This window comes from Hippoglossus stenolepis, chromosome 4, assembly GCF_022539355.2.
Source record: "Hippoglossus stenolepis isolate QCI-W04-F060 chromosome 4, HSTE1.2, whole genome shotgun sequence".
NCBI classification, from domain to species: domain Eukaryota; kingdom Metazoa; phylum Chordata; class Actinopteri; order Pleuronectiformes; family Pleuronectidae; genus Hippoglossus; species Hippoglossus stenolepis.
In genome coordinates this window covers 8,144,979-8,169,780 of record NC_061486.1, presented here as the reverse complement: position 1 = coordinate 8,169,780, position 24,802 = coordinate 8,144,979, and the positions used below count along the sequence as shown (strand labels likewise).

The window sequence follows — 24,802 nt, the reverse complement described above, 5'->3', positions numbered from 1 at the left end:
AAACGATATAATCACACAGGTAGTGAGAGGACTGTGGACTTGTGCATTTGTTTTCTCATTCACTGCAGCCCATTGTTCTTTCATCGCAGTTCGCTGACTTTGTTTGGAGTTGCATAAACATGCATCAACCTTTCAGCTAAAAATACACAGCCAGCCCACCAGAAAGAAAAAAAGAAAGAGAGAGGCTATTCACTGCAATCCACTGCAGACCACGCACAACCATCTACAATGCAAAACACAGCACTACAGAGGATTACTGTATCTAATCAGCCATCTATCTGCCAGAAATACCATTATCACTCTATCGTCATTGGCATATCCGGTTGTTTCCAGAGTGACTTCACTGGAAATTTCATGGTAATAAATGCTAAGAATCCGATTAAGAGAGCATATGAGACATGTGATGCTGCCGGGACACGGGCAGAGTAATTACTTGCCCGACATATAGTCCCACAACCAGTGGGAGAGAGAGGAAAAGAGGGAGGAAGAAGGACAAAATAGAAAGTGTATCGGTGTTAAGCAAAACCATTTTCTAACACACAGAGCTCACAATATGACTACTGGGTACATATAGAGCACAAATGTCCAACATCTCAACCAATCTCCATTTATTCCTCTCTCTCTCTCTATTCAACCCCTCCCCCATTCCTGTCTGCACACTGGTGTCAGTTGTTTCCCGATGTTAGCGCTGGTTTGGCCACATCGCAGAGATACTCGGTTTTGCCATTCCAACTGAAATGTCATTAAGATCTAATTAAGATGTCAGAGGAGCTTGTGAGCTCTATAGCAGCTCTTGTTAATTAGCTCTTTAGCATACGGCTCAATATGTGCGAGAAATTGCAGACTGATCTTAATCTTTGTTATAAAAAACCATGCAGTGCGCTCGTATGGGCAGCAAACAACTGTGGATTTAGTGGCAGTAGATTGTTTCACTGTTTATCAACAGTTTAAATAGCTGATGTGTTGTTGTTTTCTTTTTATATCAATACTGTCTCACTCGGCTCCATTATTGTCCTGGTGTGGCAGAGTGCATGAAAGCAGTTTAATCTTTCAGCTCCTTTTCCTCTGGGATGAGATCCTTCTCTCACTTTGACAGGAATTTCCTCTGATGCCGCCATGAAAGAGGGACTTGTTGGCACCGGGGCCTCACAGCTCAGAGATGTTGCAGCATGAGACAAAGGAGGAAAAGTCTCTGTCTCCAAACCATCAGGACACACAAAGCCATTCTGTCAGCGATGCCTCTTATTTGTGTTGAAAATTACTGGGTTGAATTTAACTTCTACCAACTGTTGGAACAAACACTTGTTTTGAGGTTTGCAGAGTTTTGAGATGTGGGGAGTTGCAGGTAATTTTATCTTTTGGGCCCATCGGCTTGGGAAAGCATTACAATTTGAAATGCCTCAAACTGGGATATTTTAGACTTAAAACTACATTAAAACCAACAGTACGCTGTAGTATTTTGGGGCTGAGCAGTAAGGTTAGATTATGCATTTTACTGTTTTTGCATTGTTTTTCCTTCACACATGCAAATTTCCAGTTGCATGTTTGCAGGAGTAGAGTGTGTGTGTACAGGGCTATGGGGAAATTTCTGCTAACAGAAGATGTTTTGGCACTTTATTTATTCAGGGAAAGTGAACTCACCAAGCTTCAAGCAACAGTGCATCACATTAATATATTTCACACAAACCTAGAAGATGCTGAATATAGTATCAGTCCTCAACTTCAACAGTTGTGTTTCAGATATTCCCAAAGTCACGCAGACAGCTCTGTCAAAGTTTGCAGCTTTACTTTGATGCAGGGAAACTGAGGATGTACACAAATCAAACGTGTCGTCCATATTGATGAGCCAGACATGTTAAAACATAGTGAAGATATATAGATGTTTGTATGTATGAGTATAATTGCTGCAACATTACAAAAATAAACAAACCAGACATGTGCTGGTAAAAACTAAATACTTAAATTATCTTAAATACTTTGGGAAAACACAAGAAACTGTCCAACTCTAAAAATCCCTAAAACACATCAGTCACAGAAATATTAAGTGCGCAGATATTATATTTTGAAAAATAAATGGATGTTTTGTTCAGACTCTCTTTCTCAAATGCAGGGGGTTAAGTGCCTTGCTCAAGGGCAAAGAAGAATATAGAATGAAGGAAAAACGTTGCTGCTCAACTTCCCAACCCCCACATATTCTACTGGAAGCTGTTGTTATAGAAGTAGACAAAATGTTATGAGCCTTAAAGATGTTTCGCCACACAGTTGTTCTGCAGTAAAGCCCATTTAAAGAAGAATAACAACTTCTCATAAACTGCCTTAGTGTTGCTTGTCATTCATTTATGCATCTGCTTGGCAAGTGTGTGGAGATGGTCAACAAGCCTGTCAGATTAAAAACAGAAAAAAACCAGCAACGGCGGCTTTTCAAAGTCGCCTTACGTCGTCAGGTGGGCTAATCCAATTTGTAAATTTGCATGCTTCATTATTTCCCTACAGATGTGATTTAATTTGTTCAGCGTTAACTTTGCCACTCAAGTGCAAAATGGGTTCGACAAAATTCTTCAAAGCTCTTCAGATTTTAAAGTTTTGCAGCCTTTTAGGTCAATGGTCAACACCACAGTGCGTCTAATGGTGATTTCCATTATACTTAAGCACAACTGCCTTCTAATTAAAGTCATTAAAACAAACATATATGGAGCTACGACAGGGCAGGCCCACCACATTGGTGCTGCTTTAGTAGCATAATAGCTTGGTAGTTATCACAGTTCTCCGTCTGGTTTTAATCTTCAGCAAAAGCTCTTTCTAAATTAATGTTCTACCGGTGGTGTGTGGGTTTCCTCAAGGGGTCCGGAGTTTTCTCTCATACTCGCACAAACACGTGTAAATGGATTAGTGACTCTTAAATTGCAAAGCAGAATTGCGAATGTGTTGATTCTTCAAGTTTTTAAACCTATTCACTGCCTTTTAGTGCATGATGGGATTGACTATGTGACCATGTGTTTCTTTACATGTCAGGCCAACCTATTAAGTTATCTGAGTTCTGTGGTGTCTACACTAAGATTTGTTAATACACAGTAAATTGCACTTTGTATGGAATCCAATTCAATGAATAACGAAATGGCCCCTTTCACACGGGACAGAAAAACCCTAATAATAGGTTGCCATGCTATTGGGCCATCTACAAGGTTAAACAATGACAAGGACTACAGGTAAATGAAATAGCCTTACAAGACAACACAGGATTTGTATGATAAGCCTGAGGGTTGCTATTCTCAATACTCACAAGGCCTTCAAAAATATCTACCAACTACAACACAGGGAAAACAGTTTTGATGAATGAAGAAGCTTCACAACTGTCATATTCCAACGCCACCTGTTTATCTTTCACCCCGGTTCTCGTGGTAGCTTTTCTCAAAGCACCACCAGCTGTTGTCGCAGGAATGAAATTCAAAAGCCGTTCATTTTAACCTACGTTTTCTCACATCAAGGACTATTTTAATGGGCAAATCAGCACGACTTCTGATTCTCAAGACTTAAGAAAAGGGCCATTTTAGTGGAGGACTTGATCTCACTGCGAGACCCACCTCAGAGTGAAATCATGTCTGCCATTTACAGACGGAAAGAGATATAAGAAAAGAGACAAAAATCTAAATAATGAAAGCACAGTGCACAACAGATGGATTATAAGGAGAGATCAGTGCACGACGCAATGCATCCTTGTATTTAAAAACATTTCTATCCTCGTCTGACTTTAACTGAAACTACAACACGGTCTGTGCAAGTTTAATTAAGTCACTTTCCACTGCTGAATTTTTGACTGTTAGTTAATTAGTTGCTCTCTTTTTGTCCGTCTTAAACTACGTTGTCACTTTGCTTCCTTCAAGCAATGGGTTGGACCAACCCAACTCAGAAGTTGGTTCCAAATGAGCAATTTACTTTGAGAACCTGTGGCAAAAAACATGGCAGCATCCGTAGAGAGGATCCGCTCCCTATGTTAATATAAAGTATTTAAATATAAAGAGCCCATTTTAGGGTAAAGAAAACAACAATTTGTACAATTTAGACACTCGTGAAAACATCACTAGGATTATTTTATATAAAATTTCCCTTTCACCTAAATCTTACACACTGAACTTTTAGAATGCAAACAAGTTGGGTAACAAAACCAGGCGCCTTTGTTCCGATGTAAAAAGCTGTTGTTGCCAGAGCTAAAAAGAGATTTTTAATGACGTCACGTGCATCTACTACATTAACCTGTTATACTATTTATACACCGTGAGACTTCAGTGAGCATCTCATCTGTCTGTCTTTTCCCCTTCGGCACAGCGTGGTGTGAAGCAGTGGCGGTGACACTAGTGCATCCTTTTGTCAAAGCATTATTTGACAGCAGTTGTTGATGGTGGACTATAATATGTGAGCGCAATTGTGGAAGCCAGAACATCTGACAGCCGTGAGAGTACAAGAGTAAGATAGATGGCCTTTCATCATGGTACCGGAAAAAAAAATTCAAGGTATGAGATGAATAACGGAATTAAACCCGGAGGGAGCTTTAGCATGTTTTGAAATATATTGATTTATGTAAGAAAGAAAAAAAAACAGTATTGCTGGTAGTAGAACAACCACAACAACCAGACTGTAGGGTTACAATGTGTTTTGCATGTTTTTATACACATATTTAAGGGAATCATTGTGCAATAGAGTTATTTAAAAATGTATTTAACCCTTTCTTTCTTGGGTCATATCCCACCCTTCAACAATATTCCATGGAAATTGGATCAGTTTTGGTGTAATCCCACTGATTTAAAAAATAAAAACTCATACAAAAACATAACCTCTTTGGCAGAGATCATTAAAGAATGTAGGGATTAAGGAGAAGCATTTCATTCTTTCATTTCTTTCATTCACATTTCATGATCGTTTACACTTTTGTATATTTACCATTAATATTTCAAATACATGATAAATGAAAGCCTGATGCGCCTTTACTGATCTTGATAAATGTATGGAGATGAAGGATTACACCAGACCCCTCTCTCTTTCTCTCTCCCTTTCTCTCTCTTTCACACATTCCTCCTGTAAACAAAACACATGTGAATTATTCCCTACATCTGGTGAAGGTTCATCTTTTATTCCATTACATTTCAGACATCAGCTCATTGTGTGTCTGTGAGAGAGCGTTGGCACGGGCCACGGCAGACTGGCCCAGGAAAAGAGACAGGGGCAGCAGGGGAGCTCAGCAGAGATGAACCATCATTATTTCCTCTCTCAGTTCAGTTTGGAAAAATGAGGAGGCAAAAAGATTCAATCAAAAACCACAGAAGCCAAAATAAAGTCCAGTGGAAGCACTAAGGTCGAGTGGGTAAACAAGCAGAACATGTGAGCTGAAAGACACAAGACCAAGAGAGACGGGGGCAAAGAAAGACAGATGGAGAAAAGGAGGATGAGCACAGGACAGAATATGTAAGACGGATGAATTGTTTGCTGGTTTTGTAATATTAGCAAATCTCATATCTGTAATCTGCTTTCTGCATATATAACATAGAAAATAACACCCGACAAAGTACTCCCCTCCAAAATAAATTTGGCACGAGGCACTGGGCATGAGGATTAAATGATCTCCACTCCTTCTCTTGTTATATATATATACACACACACACACATCTTCCACTTGATGTCTCTCCCCTCCAATTTTAATTAATGTCACTGTCATGTTGACACAGGAAACCTGGACTTGCTGTCTTCTCCCAAGTAAATTAGGAGACAAACCCCCGAGTGAAACATGACAGTTTAACTGCAGTCGCTGAACGTCTGCCAGGAATGAGTAAACAGAGGGACGTGAGGCAGTGAGTACGGGATGACGCTCAGACAGATGTTTTCAGTAATACCATTAGATAATCCTTTAACTCCCCCAAAAACAAGATCATTACTGCTATTTCGGTGAGTGTATCTCATCTATTTGTCATGGCATTTATTCAAAAGCCTGAGCCACGGGTCATCACGGAAAAGCCGACAGCTTTATCAAGACAGAGCCATGAACTGCAGCCGAGTACAAGGGCTGCGCCGCTGGACAATGCTCTCCTCCATTGCTCATAGCTGGAAGTCATCGTGATGGTGAGCCCCTTTCCTCAGTGCTGCTCTTGAATGTAACTCATGTAGTCTCGGCTGTGAATCTGTTCCTCTTGACATGTGCTGCCTGAGAGGGAGTTTCAGCATAACTTTGGCTCAAAATCATTTCATGACAAACCTGTATAATCAATGATGTTATCTCCGGAATGCAGAAAGAGAAGAGGGGGCTGAAACATTTGTGTTATGTAGCAGAAAAAAACACATTATAGTTTTCTCCGTTGCTTGTGAACACAGCTCAGTAAAGGATTGACATGCGTCCGTCGACAGAAATTAAACCAAGTGCTTCGTTCCCACAGCGGATCAAGTAGAACAGGATGCTACTCTGTTGTGTGACATGAGTATAATCTGAGTTAAATGGTTAATACTTAAAGTGCATAATCCACCACAACACAAACATGGGATCTGATGGTCAACTACAGTACTTGCTCAAGGTCTATGTGGTGGATGGTTTCATTTCAGATTATTTGATAATTATTTCTATACTTGTCTTTGGGCTTTCAATCTTTTAAGGCATCACCAACTGTACTGGGTACTTAAATGAGCAGTAATCCAATTTAAACAAAATGGTGATATGACAACAACAGACATTGCTCTAGAGATAAAAACCCAGGACTTGGCCTACAACCAGGAAAAGATTGAATCTCCAAAAAACAACCAGAGAACTAGAAGTTATCACAGTAGTAATGTGAGATTATAAAGACAGGAATCAGGATAAGGGACCAAAGCAGAGTGCTAATGGGAGTAAGTGTGTAGCTATAAGAACAGATCACTGAAGCTTCTTTAAAGCTCCTGTTGCTGTTATAGTTATCATTCATCAAAGTGGTTTTAATGAATGTCTGGATGGATGAAATGATAAAGAGGTTGTCTTTAGTGAGGAAACCACAACCCTGACATTGCTCTGTTGAGCTTTTCAGCATCTTTCAGCTCATTGTTTTGGTTTAATGGCTCCAAACTAAACGGTTTAGACTCACACTACCACACTGTTTGCAAAAAAACAAAAACAATCCAATCTCTGTCATAACATTTTCATTGAAATTTCATCAAACATATTCTCACATTTGCAAAACGTTGTGCATTTACAAGTGATTATAGAAAGAAGCTAACTGAGTGAAATGGGACCTTTAAAGTTGCAGCTACCGTTCACAAATGAGCCAAGATATATGGAAAACAATTTAACCCTGGAAGTGGAATCATACCCAACTCTACATACACACTCTAGTCCCAATCCTCAACTCTGTCAACTCTGACAAATAACGATTATAAAAAGCTTTTCTTGTTGCACCTGATGAAGTCCCATCCATCTAATCCCTCTTTCATTCACGCCTAAGGCTTCACTCCATCACCTCTCACTCTGTTCCCTCAAGTCATTCAACACTCTCTCCTCTCTCTCTTTATTTTCTCCAGCTTTTTGACTTCTGTCCTCTCCCTTTATGCTCCTTGGCCTCATTTTTTTTTAGCTGCTGTCTGTCATTACATCTCTGACGTCATTTCTGGGAACGCCCTCTCGTTAGGGTGTCGTCCTCTCCCTTTCCCTATCACATGACATTGAAACAAAACAGGCTGAAAATGAGAGTATTATAAATATGACAAGATACACATTCAAGTCTACATATCAGAAAAGCTGTTTTTTTATGATGGATCAAGTCCTGACAAAATTTCCGCTGCCATGATCACTTTAAAGCAGAATTTCAAATTATGCTTTTCTATGTTTTCCCATTGTTTCTATTCATTCAATTTTTTTATTTCCAATGGTGCAATCCACATTTGTGTCCTTCGAATAATCATAATGTCAGAGTAATTACTGTGGAAAGGGCATTTTAAAAAGCATATATACTCTTCTCCCATTGTATTCAGGCTATGTAATATTACACAGTTCTCCGTGAGTGCAATTACATGGACATGTGCCTGGCACTGTGCGATCCAAAATGAGACCAGTCTGAGTGGTTGTGTTGGAGGGAGAACAGGGGGGGAGCGGGACTGTAACATTCAGCACTGATCATTGCTTATCTCTTCCACACAATGCTGAGAAGAGGGAAATTTGTTCATATCATTCATTCGAAAAAAGAAGAAGTATCCAGCATCTCTTCACCGGTGAAGTGAGCAACTTCCGCCTTTGCCAAAACTCATTACCATGTCAACGTTTCATCTGGTTTTCAAAGGACACGCACGGGTCCACGTGGTTTTGAGGGACCGAGCGAGACATGGCGCAGAAATCTAGCCGCACCTAATCCAAACGATTACTCAGTCTTTTTGTTTGAGTAGGAACTTGTTTGACTGCCACGAGTCTCGGGTCCATATGTCAATATGTCACGAAAAGGTCTGAATGCATCAGGGCTGTGCTGTGTTTTGAGGCAAGAGGGAGATTGAGAACTGCTCACAGGAGCTGTGTTCTGATGAGGAAACGTGTGCTGGATATTAAATCGGTTGTGTTATCTTTTGTTCATCTGTCACAGAATGGAAATGGGACTTTAAACAATTCATAAATACATTTTTATTTTCTATAAATATTTTTCCATTCTCAGGTTATGTTTCCATCAATAATTGTTATGTTTGTTTGTTAGATATAAGGATTAGTCAAAATCTTTTTGAGGGGGGTAGGGCATGTCCAATTTTGGCTCAGATCCATATAAACATGCAGATAAAGGATATATTTTTTTCCATTTAACATTACAGAGGTACACGTTCTCTGAGTGCCCTTCAGGTTATTATTATGCTGCCACAGCTGACTGTTAATTGATCAAAATGACTAATGGCACATATTGCTGCTGCTGGTGTCCGTCTTCTCTCTCTGTTGGAGTCTGTTCGAGTGCTTCTCCATTGTGGATCGGGTCTGATCATCTTCAGATCTCTATGGGTCGGGGCTGGCTGTGCTCAAATGGACCAGTTTCTTTCCTTTTATTTAAAAAAATATACATTGGGTTTAAATTTTGGTACAACGAAGGTCTAATCGCATCGTAAATCTGGTTTGCTTGGTCATGTCCATTTTATGAACACTTGTTTTTCTTACTGTATCTCCAGGTTGCATTTTCACGGCAACTCTGGCAATTTCCAATGTGTTCTATCTGCTAAGATATCCCATTACAACATGTCAGCACCTATCAGTATTTTCAGTCTGCCTGGAAATGACGTCTTCCCCTATTTTTAAAAAGGCAAAGACATGAACAGCAGGAATCTTTCCGGTTCTCTGGGCTTTTAAATCTGTGAGATGCAGAGGGATGTAGGTGTGGCTGATTCACTTTACACTCTCTTCTATAAATTCACCTGTGACGGAATCAGTGTCGGAGGTGACCAGTTCCTACTCTGACCAAACTATCCAGGGAGGCAGCAAAGACAGGCTCTTTTTTTGTAATTGAGCCTTTTCGGATATCTGTGGATTTTTGTTTGATATAAAAATGGACCTACACAATTTTCCACTGCAAATACTAGTTATTAAAAGGATTAATCGTTTTCCTCCCTTTTTTATCTTCAATGCCATACATCTATGTCTTTCTATAGGCTGTAAAGGACAGAGGATGAGAAAAAGATGGTGGAAACTGACCGGTTTCTATACGGCTTGCAACTGGTCGCTGATGATGAGATATTGTGGGAGCTTAGCATAAGCTTTGGGTAGGAATTACGGGATGTTCCTGGCAAGAGGGCCAATTAGACAGCACATGGATATTGGGATATCTGGAGCTCATATGAGAATCTCTCATATGTGAGGTTCTCATATAGATTGAGAGCAGACTGAAGTGAGCTTCGGCACAAACTCGACTATGGCATATGCATATATGTGCAAAGCAAACACATGCACATACATATATCCTGGCACGAATTCCCTCACTCACATACACCATATCTGCTGCTACAGCTCAGCTGTGCGGAGGAGCCGTGAAGACCGTGGCGGTGTGAGGACAAGGAGGCGTTCAAGGCTCCTGCTGGGATTCTTCCTGATGGTAGAGTTGACATTTACCCCGGGAGGCTGTGGACTGTGGCTGCTGCTCCCAAAGAAATGATTCAACCTGCCACAGAATATACAGGGATCTATTCTGATGGATCGAGACGGCTACAGTGAAGGACCCAGAGCTGTGTGTGTGTGTGTGTGTGTGTGTGTGTGTGTGTGTGTGTGTGTGTGTGTGTGTGTGTGTGTGTGTGTGTGTGTGTGTGTACTGAACCTTAATTTACCAACACACACTGTAGCTGACATCACTGTTACTTGAGATGTCTGGGGCCGGTGTTGACAGTTATCTCGAATATTACGTGATGGACAGAGACAGAAAACAGGTACACTTTGTCAGTGGGGTCACCAAGTGCGTGTCTTCCATCACACGTTTTGTTGAATCATACATACAAGCACACAACTCCTCCAGAAGGCTCAGCGATGAGCAGCTCAGAGCCACCCACTTCCACACCAGTTCGTCTCACTGATGAGACCTGACTGAATTCCACCTTTCCTCTGACAACCATGGTGCTGCTGGTCACACATTTTTCTGACACTTCCCTTTGCACTTTTTCTTACTATTTCAGAGTTCCATAGTGTTAAACACCTGCAACACAAAAATGTCAACCTGTCCTGATTAACTGTAAGAAGTTCTTGACAATTGCTAAGGGAAACGGTCAGGCTGAGAATCTCCTTTAACCCTCTCTATGCTTTCCTTTTAGTCTGAAAGCTTGTATCTATCATGGACAATTGCTGCTCAGATTTGGATGTAATTATCCACTGATTATTTCTGATTCACTGATTTATTTGATGTGTATTAACTGGTGACTTTGGTGTCCTTCATTGGTTATTGAGCTCATGGATATTTGTTAAATGGAATGCATTTACTCGTATGCTTTAAATGTATGCTACTATTTTTGATGAAAAGTAAAACATGACTTAATTCCTTGATTTGGTTCATTCTTCAGGCTGATTTACACAATCATGACTAATAAACTTTTCTTTTTCTGGGCCACATTTGACGATTCGTCATGGTGATTTATTTTAACTCCATCAGCCGAGTGTTTTTGAATCTTAGACACCATTTATTATGCAGTTTTGAGATTCTTACAAATTGCAAATCTCTGAGTCATCACTGTATACACTGCAGGGGCTGGTTGGCCATCTCTGTCAATGCGCAGGCTTAGTCACTGGTCTATCTTTATTTATAAGGCCATTTTTGGGTAAGCTTCCTTCCTACTCTTGTTTCAATATTAATCAAAAATGTGGGCCTCATTATACTGTATATACTTATACTTTTGCTGACTGTTATTCTGCAATACATGAAGCTAAAGGATTTGGTAAGTGGTGAATGGGTTTAGGGCAACTGCCAGTTTGAGGAAGGATGAATATTTTGGTGACTAGTGAGGCTTTCAGTAAGATATTACTCATACATTTTAATTTGTTAATCTCTACCTCACCCTGTTCCTGCCTCTCTTCACTATATCTATTTTACTTATTATCCAATGTCTGATTTTGTGAGGTGTTGTCCCACATTTACAGAATCATTCAGTATCAATATGTCTTACAGGGAGTCCTGGTTCCATGTGAAACTAACAATGAAACAACAGCACAATTAAAACATCTACATTGTCTCTTGTGATCTATAATAAATGGATTCTGATGACTCATGTTCAGTCAGGAAAAGCAATGTTTCATTTTTCGCTGTTGTTTTTTTTTTTACTTTGATAACAGGAGCACTTTGGCCTTGTGTGCTCAGCGAATTTTTCGTTCTACCACCAAATATCAAAGAACAAGACCTCGGATTAGGTTACAGGCCAACATCTCCATGCAGAGGCCAGGGTTTTGTGCCAGGAGAACAATGATTAACATTAAATGCCACTGCTTTCCTCGGGATTAGGGCACCGTACATCCTGCTCTCTGCCACTCTCTTTATATTCACTCCACTGTGACAACAGCAGCAGCAGTAAATACTGAAGTAAGTTCATCGAAGTATCTTTCAAAGCCGGAACAAGACAGCTGGCATAACATCAAAGCCAATAAAACATATGGTACAGTGACAGCACATGCATCACTGCCTGCCAGCACAACTTACCCATTTATTCTTCTATTCTGAAAACTTCTTCTCTATTGTTTACTTGTGAAAACAGAGATCATAAGTCTGTGACCATGTCAAAACTTAAAGGGTATAGAATAGAGCTATATGGTTATTTACACTTGGAAGGGAGTGCTCACCAAATACAATTAATGGTAACATTAGTTTATATATTTATTATTTCTGAGATAAATACGTGATTAATGATGTCGTAATTACATCATTCATCCCTAAGTAGTGTCAGCAAGATTATTCCCAGGCTGCTTACAGTCACCACAACCTCCACCAAATATGACGGGACAGCCTAAATGTTGCCTAAGAGATGAAACCCAGGGCAGAGAAAGTCTGCATTACTTTGGTTTTTATCTCCTTTTTAATGGAACTTTGGAGTCAGAATTGAGCTGATCCAAATCTAAGGTGACTTTAGAGGTCCCAGTCTGTGGTGCAGTGTCCTTGTAAATGTGTAAAAAGGAGTACAAGTTCATGTCTATTCCCCTGGATGCTAGAGTGAATTTGAGTGCTAGACCGTAAGAGAAACTGGTAGACAGATAAATAGATGCAACAAAAATCTATATAAACATGCAATGCTAGGAAGGGAGATGTGGAACCTATATGACATTAAGCACTGGGGACTGTGACAGCAAAGTGTGCATATGTTAAGGGTGGGTGCTTTGACCTAAGTGTATTAACTGCAGCATGGCTCTAATTCAGAGCAGCTTGTCCTCATTAAGACTTAGCAGTCCATCCCGCTGAAGCTCCTTACACTGAGGACAGCTTAGCCCTTTCATCCCCATTTTTGATATGGACCTCAGCCCTGTCTCCAGAGAACGAGGGACAGTGGTAGTGATGGTGGTGGCACAGCGGCCAAACTCCTGGGACCACGACATAAGCTAGAAGACACAAGGTCAACTGCCTGCTGTGTCACCCTGCAAAGGTCACTGTCATTCACTCGTTCCAAACACCAATCAATCCTTTGCCAAATCCACATTCGGATGCTCGTGCCCATTTGCTGGATTTTCATTGCTGCAGCAAGTATCTGCTGCAAATCTTTTCCATTTTCTATCTTGGTTACTATTTTTACATGAGATACTTGACTTGGGAGTTTTTTAGTTTCTATTTATTTGGTAGATTAAATTGTTGACAGGTTTCTCAGAAGGCGATCCTGGCTTCATGCTGGTGGGGGGGGTTGAGGGATAGAGGGGGTGTTCGGATTAAACATCCGGAAACTGACCGCTTTCCGCTTTCACCTGCCAGTTAAGCCTTTGAAGGGATTAGCCATATTCTGAGATTGTTATCAAGATTATTCTGACTTCCAGGGCACTATCTATAGTATCTGGTTACAGTGTGAGGTGGTGAGGGACTAAGACCGAGACCATGAGTTCCTTTAGTTCCTCTTCAAAGATGTCACAGTTTCATCACCACATCGAGATAAAACAGAGCCACTAAAGGTGTTGACCTTAGATTTACTGATCGCTCCATAAGCCCTTAGACGTGATGTGGCTGTCAACTACAACTGCCATTCTTGTGGCCACCACATCACAAAGCCTTTTGCCGAAGATTCTCAATCATTCATCATGAACAAACAACCAACCAAACAGTTTTAACCACTTTTTATGTCATCAAATAACGAATAACCAATCCAAATCAAACCTTTACTTACCTTCAATGACTGGGAAGAGTGTAGTTGGATTCTTTATATATATATATATATATATATATATATATATATAAAATATACCAACATGAATGGGTGGGATTTATGAACCATACCGAGGCTATAGCCAACCAGCAGGGGGAGAACAAGATGTTTTGTTTGCCTGACCACTTGGTTCTTCCTTTATCTGATTTTATCACATCTATACCAACATGTTCCCAGATCTCAGCTATTACTTAAGTCGGTAAAATGATATAACCATTAGAAACGATGCCCAAAACTGCAAAAAGTTGCAGAGTACTTTGCACAGGCTTAGAAGAATTCAAAGAACAAGTTTGGTAAATCTGGAAAGACTGGAATGACTAAGAACATTCTAACATGGTAGGACAGCACAGGCAGAAGCAAAATGGCTTGAGGGAAACTATACAGCAGGACCTAATGAGGGGAAAACTAGAGGATCATCTTTTCTGCTGCAGCCTGAGAGAGAAACTATGTGGATGGTGAAAATTACAGACAGGCTAGCAACAGAGGACAAGGAGCAACAACAGTGAGATTCAGTTTTTGCTAATTGCTCTAATTAGAAGAGATGAGGCATGATTTAGCAGATTCTATGATGGACAGTGACTACTCAAACATAACAAATGTGGACTGCATGGGTGTGTGGTGGAAAAGCCATGCAGCTCTGAGAGTGATAGCAGCAGGAATGATAAGACCAGACGCTATCATCAAAACGTAAGTTTTCGTGTGATAACAAAGTAGAAGTGGCTGTAAAGAGATAGAGTGATAGAAAGATAGAGTGATGGAGGTCTGATGTGGCTGATGTGGAGTAGAGATGAAGAAACTGATGGTGTGAAAACAGAGGATTGATAAAAGAAACACCTTGCCAACACTTTTGAGTGTAAAACTAAAGTTTTGTAATCTATATAGTAAATACATGGGCCTTAGCATCTCGGTATAATATTATGAAGCACATGTAAGCAAGAAGAGCATAATAATACAAATTTCCTGCATTAAATCAAATATACAGCCTGCTTGAAAAGTTGATGGCATCCCACGCCACTCTATTCCTCATTTTGTCCATCCTGTAATCAGGTTAGTATTGACTGGACACCTATGAGAGACGGCCACTCTTACTGATAGCAGCCATTTTCTTTGAGGGAACACTTAGCAGAGAGTGCTCCTGAGAAACAGTGGCCACCTGAAGACGAAGTGACAACACGGTGACTTCAAACAGGGAGGAAGAGGTGGAGAAAACTTTTTCTCAAACTGCTCAGTGGCCCTCACATAAGTTTATTTCACAATGTGCGTTTCTATTTACCAAGCACTTAGGAACAAATCTAATTTAGCACAGTGTAGGCCAAACCACGGTGTGCTATAAAAGACAAACTATTAGGTCTGGAGCACTTTAATCCTGGAGCCATTCTTGCTGCAGGATTAAAAAAAAAAATCTTTGTGGTGTCTGTGTGATGGAGTGCCGCTGTGCAGTAGGGCATATGCAGACTGAAACAAGATGTAATTAACGTGAATAATATCTCTTCCCTTCTCCAACTGTGACCGCAGCAAGTTGTGATATCTTCTCTGTCGTAAAAAAAACCGTAATTGAGTCTCATTTTCTGTTTAAATCCCCGATTGAGTCGAAGGTGGGGAATTACGATAACGCTCTCGCTCATCTAATGACTATCAAGTGGCCGTGGCCGTTAACGGCATGACTCCTACACCTACACCTGCAGCTCACTCACGCACGCTCGCAAATAACTTGAGCAATCAAAATACAAAAGCACTTTCTTACCTCTCAATTATGTCAGCGATGACACAGGCAAACATTTGCAGGCCCTCTGGAAGCTGCAAAGCCACTGGTAGGAGAGGGGAGAAGCAAACAGAAATGTTAAATGCTTAGAGTGATGCAACATGTTCTTTAATAAATCCTGGACAGCGCAACTATACATAACCTCTGCTACTGGTTCAGAGAACTCCACTGACAGGAAACAGTGACAGTTCAGGGCAATTTCCCCTCTGCCACAGCAGCACTGTTGGTTTATTTTAGCGAGTGACAGGCTTTTGGAAATATAGTCCAAACCAATCACTGCAGGTCTAGCTCTACAGCTCGTGGCATCTATAGAAGAGTTAAACTGGCTCTTTTCACTGTCACTCCATCTGCCTGCCACTGGCTCCGTGAGTCACACTTTGGCTCTACCACTGAAACACAAAAAAAAACACAACTTTCCCAGAGTTTTACACAAGTTTATGTCTCAAAGCTTTAATTGTATATGGACAAACTGATGTAAAACTAAAACCAAGTGACCAATTACCCTGGTCCTGCTGATGGTGCTGCATGTTGATAAGAGGCGAGCGACTGATGTGTGACACCAACTTAGATGAACCACTAGAAAAGCCTTGATTAAACCATGATTTACTAAGTAGTTTGTGTCTAATTTCAGACTCTCTGTGCTTCAAGAGACGAGCAAGGGCCTAAAGGGCCTGGGAGCACAGTTTGTCATCTCAGCTGCAACCTTCCTGCTCTCTGTGAGGTACGGCTCTTTTCTTCATGCATATTCATTTCAAGAAAAATCATGCAGGAGACGACTGGAGATCATCAGGCGAGGTTGCATACTCTGCTGGATTTTCTGCTAATATAAATGCAGGGATCAGCATTGCATGAAAAATCGCCCACCTCTAAAAAGCAGGTGCAGGTACATTGAAAAAGAGGCTGTAAAAGGGAAAAGAAATGTTAAATAGTGTGTGTTTTATGGAACTCTCAATAATTAGGAATGTGTGGGTAGGGGATTAAAAATAAATTACTTTAACTGAAACAATATGAGCTTCTAAGACAGAAAAGAAAACAGTTATTACGTTTGAACCCTAATCAGCTTGTTCAAGTCTATGTTCCCTTTGAAAGTCCTCATAAAACTATTAATACTAATTTTACTGAATGTTACCTTAAATTACTTTTAAATTTAAACTGTTTTTATTTACCATTTCCACTTTTAATGCTTTATTTTTAACTGCATATATTCCTAAAAAATGTAAAGCATTAATATGAAGCAGTATATTACACATTTATGATCAATTTACAAGTGTTCATGATAATGCTGTTAACGTTCGATCTATGGCGACATTAGTTCCATCGATACCATCTAAAAACTCATTATTTCTGCTTGACCAGTCGCTTCTTCTCAGTCACCTCTCCTTTCATTTGATTAGAAGATTGTGTTAAGACTTCAGGTTCATTTATTTTCCAAGATCTCTATAAATCCAAGATATTTATGGAAGTTATACGTGATCAAATAATAAAAAAGGACACTGCATTAATTATTGTGCCATTAAAGCATGCATAGCTAAATTTGGAGGTTTTTTAATCCCAATTTCCTCATCTGAGTGAAACAGAAATGCAGTTTTAAAGCCCTCCCTTAAAGAAATATTATCATGAATTATTGGAATTCAAAGGGGAAGAACGGCCAAATGTGCTTCAGGCATTTCTTACGAGATAAGTCTTGTGGTTTTATGCATTAAAGATCCTATATTATTTGGTAGATCACGAGTCCATGATTTATTATACATTACTCATGCCATCGTATCATCAAATAAACATGATGACATGTTCCTATCAGAGACTACTCAGATATTGAATATGTCAACTGTAACCCTGCAGGGGAAATCAGAAAATGAAGTAGATAAAAAGGAAAAGACGAATGACAGAGATTAGTCAGGAAAGCAAAATGGTGTGGTGACACGTATTTTCCTCATTTTGGTCTACAATTTAAAAAATATACATATTTTATACCAATCCAGGCTGAAATTCTTGATTATTTTATTAGCAATAAATATGATTGTTTTAAAGAAATTATATAAATTGCCTATAAAATCCCCAGATATCCATGTGACAATTAGATTTCTTGTTTTATTTGACCAGCAGTCCAAAACCAAAGAGCAGTAGATTGTCAGTGATAAGAAACAGAGAAAAGCAGGGATTCATTAGCTTTGAGAAAGCTGGAACCATAAAGTATTTGGTAGTTTCGCTTGATAAATCATGAAAACATTTCCGTCCACCCTATAATTGACTATTGAGCAAAGATTTCGATCAACAAATGTGTTTTCCAAGAGAAAAATAGGTGGCAAAGGAATCCTTTGTTTCAGATGGAGATAAACATATTTTCAGAGGAGAAAACTAAAAGAAATTTACATTTTATTAAATTTGTTGAGGACTAATGACAATAAAAATAGTGGCGTTTGTGAAGAAAGTGACTTATATATAAAAGTTAAAATGATCACAAACATTCTTCTATTAGATGTTGACTACCTCAGGGTGAACCCCCTTTCACCAAGTCAGACACGTGGAGCGAGAACCTGGAGTCAAAGGCAACAGTGACAATTGCCACACCGTCAATAAATCCATCAACGTCTCAATGGACACTCAATCCACCTGACTAGGCCTGGAACAATTTCAAGACTTCTGTGCCAGAGAGCATTAAAGACGCTGGGACAGAAAAGAGGCTGAGAGGTTTCAGGGAGGATGGCCATGAAATGGAGAGATGGATGGAGCGCTGCGAGGAGGAGGAGGAGCAAGAGCACTACTTACTGATGAAAGGTTAAGGGATCACCGAGCGCTCATGCAGACAGTGAGAGACAGGTCATTACCTGGAAAAGGGCAAGTTTATTAACAGAGAAAGGTTTCAGCGCACACCTCTGCCACGGCTGACAGAAGCAAAGAGCTCGCTCCGTCTGCTGCCCCCAGCAAAAGGTGAGTCGGCTGCTGGAGCTGGGACTGTTTGGTTGCATGTTTGGGTTTGAATGCAAACATGATCAGCTTTGAAAGTGCTCCTGAGGAAAAAATAACAGCTTTGTAGGTTTCTTCTTCTCAGACATGCCGGTTGTTGTGGACCTCTGTGGCATACGCACAGCTTTCTCTATTTGCAGAGTCAGAAAGTTCACGTCAGGCTCCGACACACCTATTGTTTTTAACAGGTAGCAAAAAAGCTGCATGTGGGATTATGTTAACAATCAAACACAGGGAGTAAACTTAAGAAATTGCCGGGAAGACCAATTTATCAGTGCACGGCAGACTGGCTGTCAAAGCCGAGGGATTACTCCGTGTTTTCAAAAGTGGGGTTATAGCGAGAGAGACAAGAATGAGGCTATAGATCGAGTCTATCCTGTCGTAGATTAAAATGTTGGGTGTGGGGGTGCATGCAGTAACATTTAGGATAAGATTGTCAAATGTCAATACAAATGCAATAGGAACAACTAAAGCAGAAATTAGATTAGAAATTATAATTAGGAAAGTAGACAAAATTAATTAATCAAATCACTAAATATAAAACAGTTGACAGTTTATTAAGCATACCCAGCTACAACTAGTAGTCAATTATAAACGAAGCTCTGATTGTTAATGCAATATGTGCACATATATTTTCATGTCTGAGTCATGCCAGTTCATTTGGCCCAAAGGGATGGGCCCCCACCCATGATCATGAGCTTTGGGGTATTGACTGAAACAACAGATACAAATAAAGCAAATACAAGCAACTGAAATGAGTTTTCTCTGTCGGGTTCAAACATCTGGAGAGAGCTCGGAGTAGAACCACTGCTGCTTCACATTAAAAGGGGACAGTTGAGGTGGTTCGGAGGTATAGTCATGTAGTCCCTGGGCGCCTCCCATTAGAGATTTACCAATGCACACCCAACTGGGAGGAGACCCAGAGGCCTGAGAACACCTTGGGATCTCCTTGGAGGAGCTGGAAAGTGTGATTGGGTCGAGGGATGTCTGGAACAACCTGCTTAGGCGACTGTCTCAGCAAACCAATCCCACTCCCAGTAAGTGGAAGACGATGGATGGATGGATGGACGGAAGTTGAAAAAAAACAAAAAAACATTGTGATTTATTATTTTAAATAGTCTATATTTGGAAAGCCTCGTCAATATGGGCTTGTCATATTATAAATTAGAATTTCGAATTTGGGCACAGTAATCACAACTTCACTCTTATAAGTGAATTTGTGTATTTAACATAAATAAACATTCTGTACAAGCGGATGTGTCCCCATGTGTGAGTCCAGTCTGTAGATAGCACTGACTCTGATCTGCTTGAACTTTACACTGGCAGCCCCGCACTCTTGACTAATGTCATGTTTTCTATAAATGGACACCCTGTTCAGACAGTGGAGAAAAGGCCACGTTTGACTTCTTACCGGGCAGTCATTTTATATTTGGGTACGAGACAAAACAGTTGTTCTGTCATTTGTGGTGGCACAGAAAGACTTTTTAGAAAAAGGACCATTAAGGAAAAACAAAACAAGTCCCCATTCATGGATGTTTAGTCATTCTAGACTCGTTGGGCACTTCTGTTTAGTGTGGCCTGCCATCTGTGGCTTAGTTGGATGTGTAGTTAACATCAGTTCTGAGCAATCCTCAATTCAAACTACACTTTCTAAGATTTTGTGATTATAAACTGCGTTGTCATTTCAGCTTTTCTCTTATTTTTCCAGCACCCCGTGCACTCAGAAAAGTCACTGTGCCTTGGTGGGAAGAAAGGAGGAATTTAATGCCCAACGTTTCTCTTTTCTTTTGCTATTGTCTTGGAGCTCAAAGAAACATACACAAGGAAACTGTCAACTGTGCTAAGCTTTTGATTGTCTGTAGTTTAGTTGTGAGAAGACCTTGGGAAACAGAACAACTCCCCGGGCATTTCACAATCCCCCAAGCGAGACACTTCCATGGATTCAAGGTCCCCGAAGACTCAAGGCCGCACTGCTTTTTGTTTCTTTTATTTTATCTCAGTGTCTCATCAAATTTTTCTGTTAGTGAGTGTGAATCTGTAGTTTCCAGTCTGAAAAACCGTTGTGCAACATACTGGAGGCTAAAATCGAATGACATAAATAAAAGGTAAATGGAGATGAACATGTAATCATCAGATTTTTATTTCTCTCAAATGCTGATATCGACATCGTAGAAGATTGTTCTGTTGATAGTTTCAGATAATGAATATTAAACTAAAGATAGAAAAAAGAGGAACGCTGACAGCTCCCCGAAAGCTAAAGCATCTTAATTGCCACCTGGTGGCTGGCTGCAGTATTGGTCATAAACCCTGCCTCCTCCGTGTAAGTGAATGGGACATGGGCCAAACAAAAAAGACTGAATACACCCGGAATCGATTTTTCTCAAAGATGGTTTCGGTCATTTTCTGTCAGGTAATTCATTTATCACCCTGATGTTTGTTCATTTTCCCAGTAAGTTTGGTTTAATGCTATAAATATGAGGAGAAACGTCATGATTGACAGCTGAGAACTCGCAATCAGCGGGACCTCAATATCACGTTTCCACTCTCCCAAATGATACCGTGCAAACTCTGAATGACGTCATCAGCGCAAGACGGCAGCCTTCGAAATCAGGATATTTTGGCTTTGTCGCTGGATTGTTGAAGGAAGTGGAGATGCTGTTTTCCACCTTTACCAGTCTGTGGTTTTACAAAACACCAAGAAAAGATGTCACTTCATGGAAACACACACAGCAGCTTCAATGAAATTAACCCCGGCTGGAAGGTTCAAACCACAAAGAACTTTCATCGAGCCCTTTGTTTTGTATGAATTCATATCTTAGGCATGTCAGTCATTGCTAAACACCACAATAGACCCAAGTCAACTAGTTATTATCACCTAATTACATTAATGTTCTCTTGTCTTTTGTCTTAAATGGATGTGCAGCAGAAATCAAGACAACCGACTGCCAATAGCAGTTAGAAAACCTGAAGAACTAAGCTGCTCTTATAAAAAGCCTAGATGCAGAGCAGATGATATCAAAACAACACAATTAAGACTCAAATGAGAAAATTAGGCAAAACAACACAGCTTTTGACTATTTATATACTCAGCAAACGGCAGCTAATATTAAATTCTGCTGCGTGTTCCTCAGTCCTCGATTTCAAAAGCACAGTCTCTGAAACTCAACAGGAGTTCAAAGGCTGACAAAGGAACAGATGGACACAAAGGGGGAACAGAGAGAGACAGGGGTGATAAGGTATGTTATGTTCTCTGAGTTGAGAGAACGAGGATGAGCTCTGATATTAAAAAAATAAAAAAACCTCACAACAAAAAAGGCAAAGCCAGCAGGCTGCGGTAAACAGCCCACTCACCACAGGAACATCGAAAAAAAAAAGGATTCAATCTACTTGGCATGCCATCTGCATATTTCCACCCGAGGCAGGAATGACCGGAAGAGACTTTTGACATGTTCATCGGTGATGGACTATTTATTTTACAGGAAGGAGGCCACCATTGTAACACAAGCCTAAAGATGCATGTCAGCAGGCATGAGGGCAGAAACTGAAGCACGTATGCTATTAAAAGGATTGGTTCAATTGTTTTTAGTCTATTTTAAACCAAACCTGTAAAGGACAATTTACCACATAATTTCACCCAAAATAAAAAGAAATTAATCTTTATATCCGTCAGAGATAGAACAAAACATAAATGCTTTGTTCACATGTTCTTTACTGAATTTTAAGCTTTACTTATTGCAACTCAGGAGAAAAGATTCAGGTCTCTTTTGTTGATCACAGTTCTTCGTTTGTGATAAGTTGACCGAGGAAAAAGACTTAAAACATCACTTTCTTTTATAAAATCATCTCTCAAATCATACTTTTACCAAATAGCTTTCACTCTTGTTTTTATCTATGTTTGGTTCTTTTTATTTGTCATTAGTTTTAACTGTTTTGAGTTAAAGCACTCAATACAGTTATTCTATTTTGTTCTCTTTGATTTTAAATGTTGCATTACTTTGATTTAAAATGATATCCAGTAAGGATGTGTTCACAGTTAAACTCTAAACCAGAGTCGACTCCACTCCACTGTGTAGATGTTGTGTTGTTTGTTGCCACACGGCATCAGTGTCAGTGAAGCCTCCCACTGTTAGTCCTGAGGCTACGATCCCACTGCAGGGGCTTAGTAACTCAACTCCAGAGTTTTTTTGCTCAAATCTGATGTCTCTGTTTTCACCTTTGTCCTGCATTTAATCACTTCCACCCTAAAATAACACCAATGACAAAGGGATTCACATCGAAAGATATGACGTCCAGATATTCTGTCAGGGAGGAAACGGAAATTGTTCCCTGTTTAGTCGTCGAGAATGAGAATATGTTTTTCACCTCTTTGAGGCAGATTTAAATGGTTTGTTGTTTATGGGGCTTTTGATAAGGGCCAAAGTATGATTAAAAATATAAAAAAATATGATTTCTTGTATTTGTTTTTAGCTACACTATACAAAACGGATGAGTGTGAGCGTTGTCATTTGGCAGCTGGATAAGTGTGAACAAAGCCACAAATACTTCATATCTTTAATTTTTTACTGTTTTGGATGCATGTTGTTTCACATATGTTCATTGAGGTTAGATGTTAAAAACCAAAATCACCTATACGACCTATTATTTTATTACTTTGTCACAACAGTGGCAAAACCTGTGTGAGCCTCGCAGGTAACAGAGTGTAACAGTCGTCAAAGTAGGTCAAAGCACAGATGTGCTCATGGATTGTATTTTGTATTAATGCTTGCACACACTGTTTTTAAGTACAGGATCCTTCGTGCTCTGTGTTCTGTGTCTTCAGACATTCACTGTGTTGTGAATATGATCTAGAAACCTGCAAAGCAACTGTTAATGAGGTGTCGGTAGCAATAGAAAAGAAAGTACTTCAGTGCTGGACTGTTTCATAAACCTTCAGCTACTAGATGTATTGGTGACACTGATATTACATGGACATAAACTACATCTGAATCAAAGTGGCAAAATGAACAATGTAATGTAGAGTCAGTTTATTTTATAACTTTCAACAAAAAGTGTCATTTCTGTTTCATTCATGATGGTAAATGTGACTTATTCCTCTCATGTAAATAAAGGCTGTGTATTCATGACAGATCCTTTACTTTCAAATGACTTCATCCAACCTCTGTTCCAGTTCAGCTAATGTAACTTAATTCAAAAGTTAGTTCTGCAATTTAAAAGCCTCTAGCACAAGCACTCTAGATCTCTGTGCATCTGTGTGTGCACTTAGCCGAACATAGACTGCACTCGGGAGTATTGACATTGTGGAATACATGGTTGGCTCTGCTTCTACATCATGTCAGGTTAAACCTCACATTTTTTTTAAAGTGAGGACCCCGCCCCGACCCCTGGTCAGTGAAGCGTATCAAACTATTGCTTCTCTATCGTTTGAAATATAGATTTTTTCCCCCTTAATGCAGCTGTTGTGACTGTTTGTTAAAAGGGTAAATAAAGCCTCTTAATCAAGATCAAAATCAATCGAATGTGCAGAGATAGAAATAAAAGAGCTCACCTCTCGTAGCTTTGGCTTGTCTCACTCGCCAAACTGTCTTGTGGATCTCAAAGTTGTAATTTGCAGGCAGGGCTTTGATTGCCTCCTGTAACTCGGAGTCTTGAAGGATTTCATCCGGAATTTGATTGGCTACCCGCCGTGGTCCTCGGACTGAAGGGAAGGTTAAACGATTGAGCTGTTAGCAATGCAGCGAACACAGGTTCAAAGCCCTATCTAATGAACCTAACTCTACTGACTGAATGTGTAAGTTAACTGTGAAGTTGTACATCAGGTTGTACAACTTCTGTCTGCACTAAGCTGCAGACTGCTGCTTTACAACAAGGGGGGTTGGTGGTGTGGTGGGGGGCTAATACAGGTCAGGAAGGTTGTTTTCCTTCAAACAGACTCTGCAAATGCATCCCTCACCTCTGCAGTGATAGGGCACACATAATGAGGTAGGAGAGATGGGGAATTGGACAAATTTGTCCTTGCAGCATCTTCTCAAATTAATTTCAAACAAGCTGCTGGCTTGTTTGAAATGGGAGAAACACTGGAGGAGGGCTTGCTATCATTTTGCTGCAAAGAGTTTCAGCATAGCCCCGCTTGCACTCAGGTGCAGGCAGGATTTGAAAGACAAGCGCAAATCTGGGCCAGCGTCCAACATTTTTTAATTTATTGCATGTCTTTCATTTGCCAACTGAAACTGGCCAAAC

At 40.0% G+C, this 24,802-nt stretch overlaps 1 protein-coding gene across 1 annotated transcript in view; it reads right to left on the bottom strand.

The window, feature by feature from the left end:
* dph1 (diphthamide biosynthesis 1) overlaps positions 1-24,802 on the bottom strand; it is a 50,972-nt gene that overhangs the window by 24,092 nt on the left and 2,078 nt on the right. Inside the window, exons 2-3 of the mRNA XM_035154776.2 lie at positions 24,111-24,260; positions 15,581-15,644 (exon numbers count right to left, since the gene is read on the bottom strand). Coding sequence (XP_035010667.1) covers positions 15,581-15,644; positions 24,111-24,260 — 214 coding nt within the window. The remainder of the gene's footprint in view (positions 1-15,580; positions 15,645-24,110; positions 24,261-24,802) is intronic.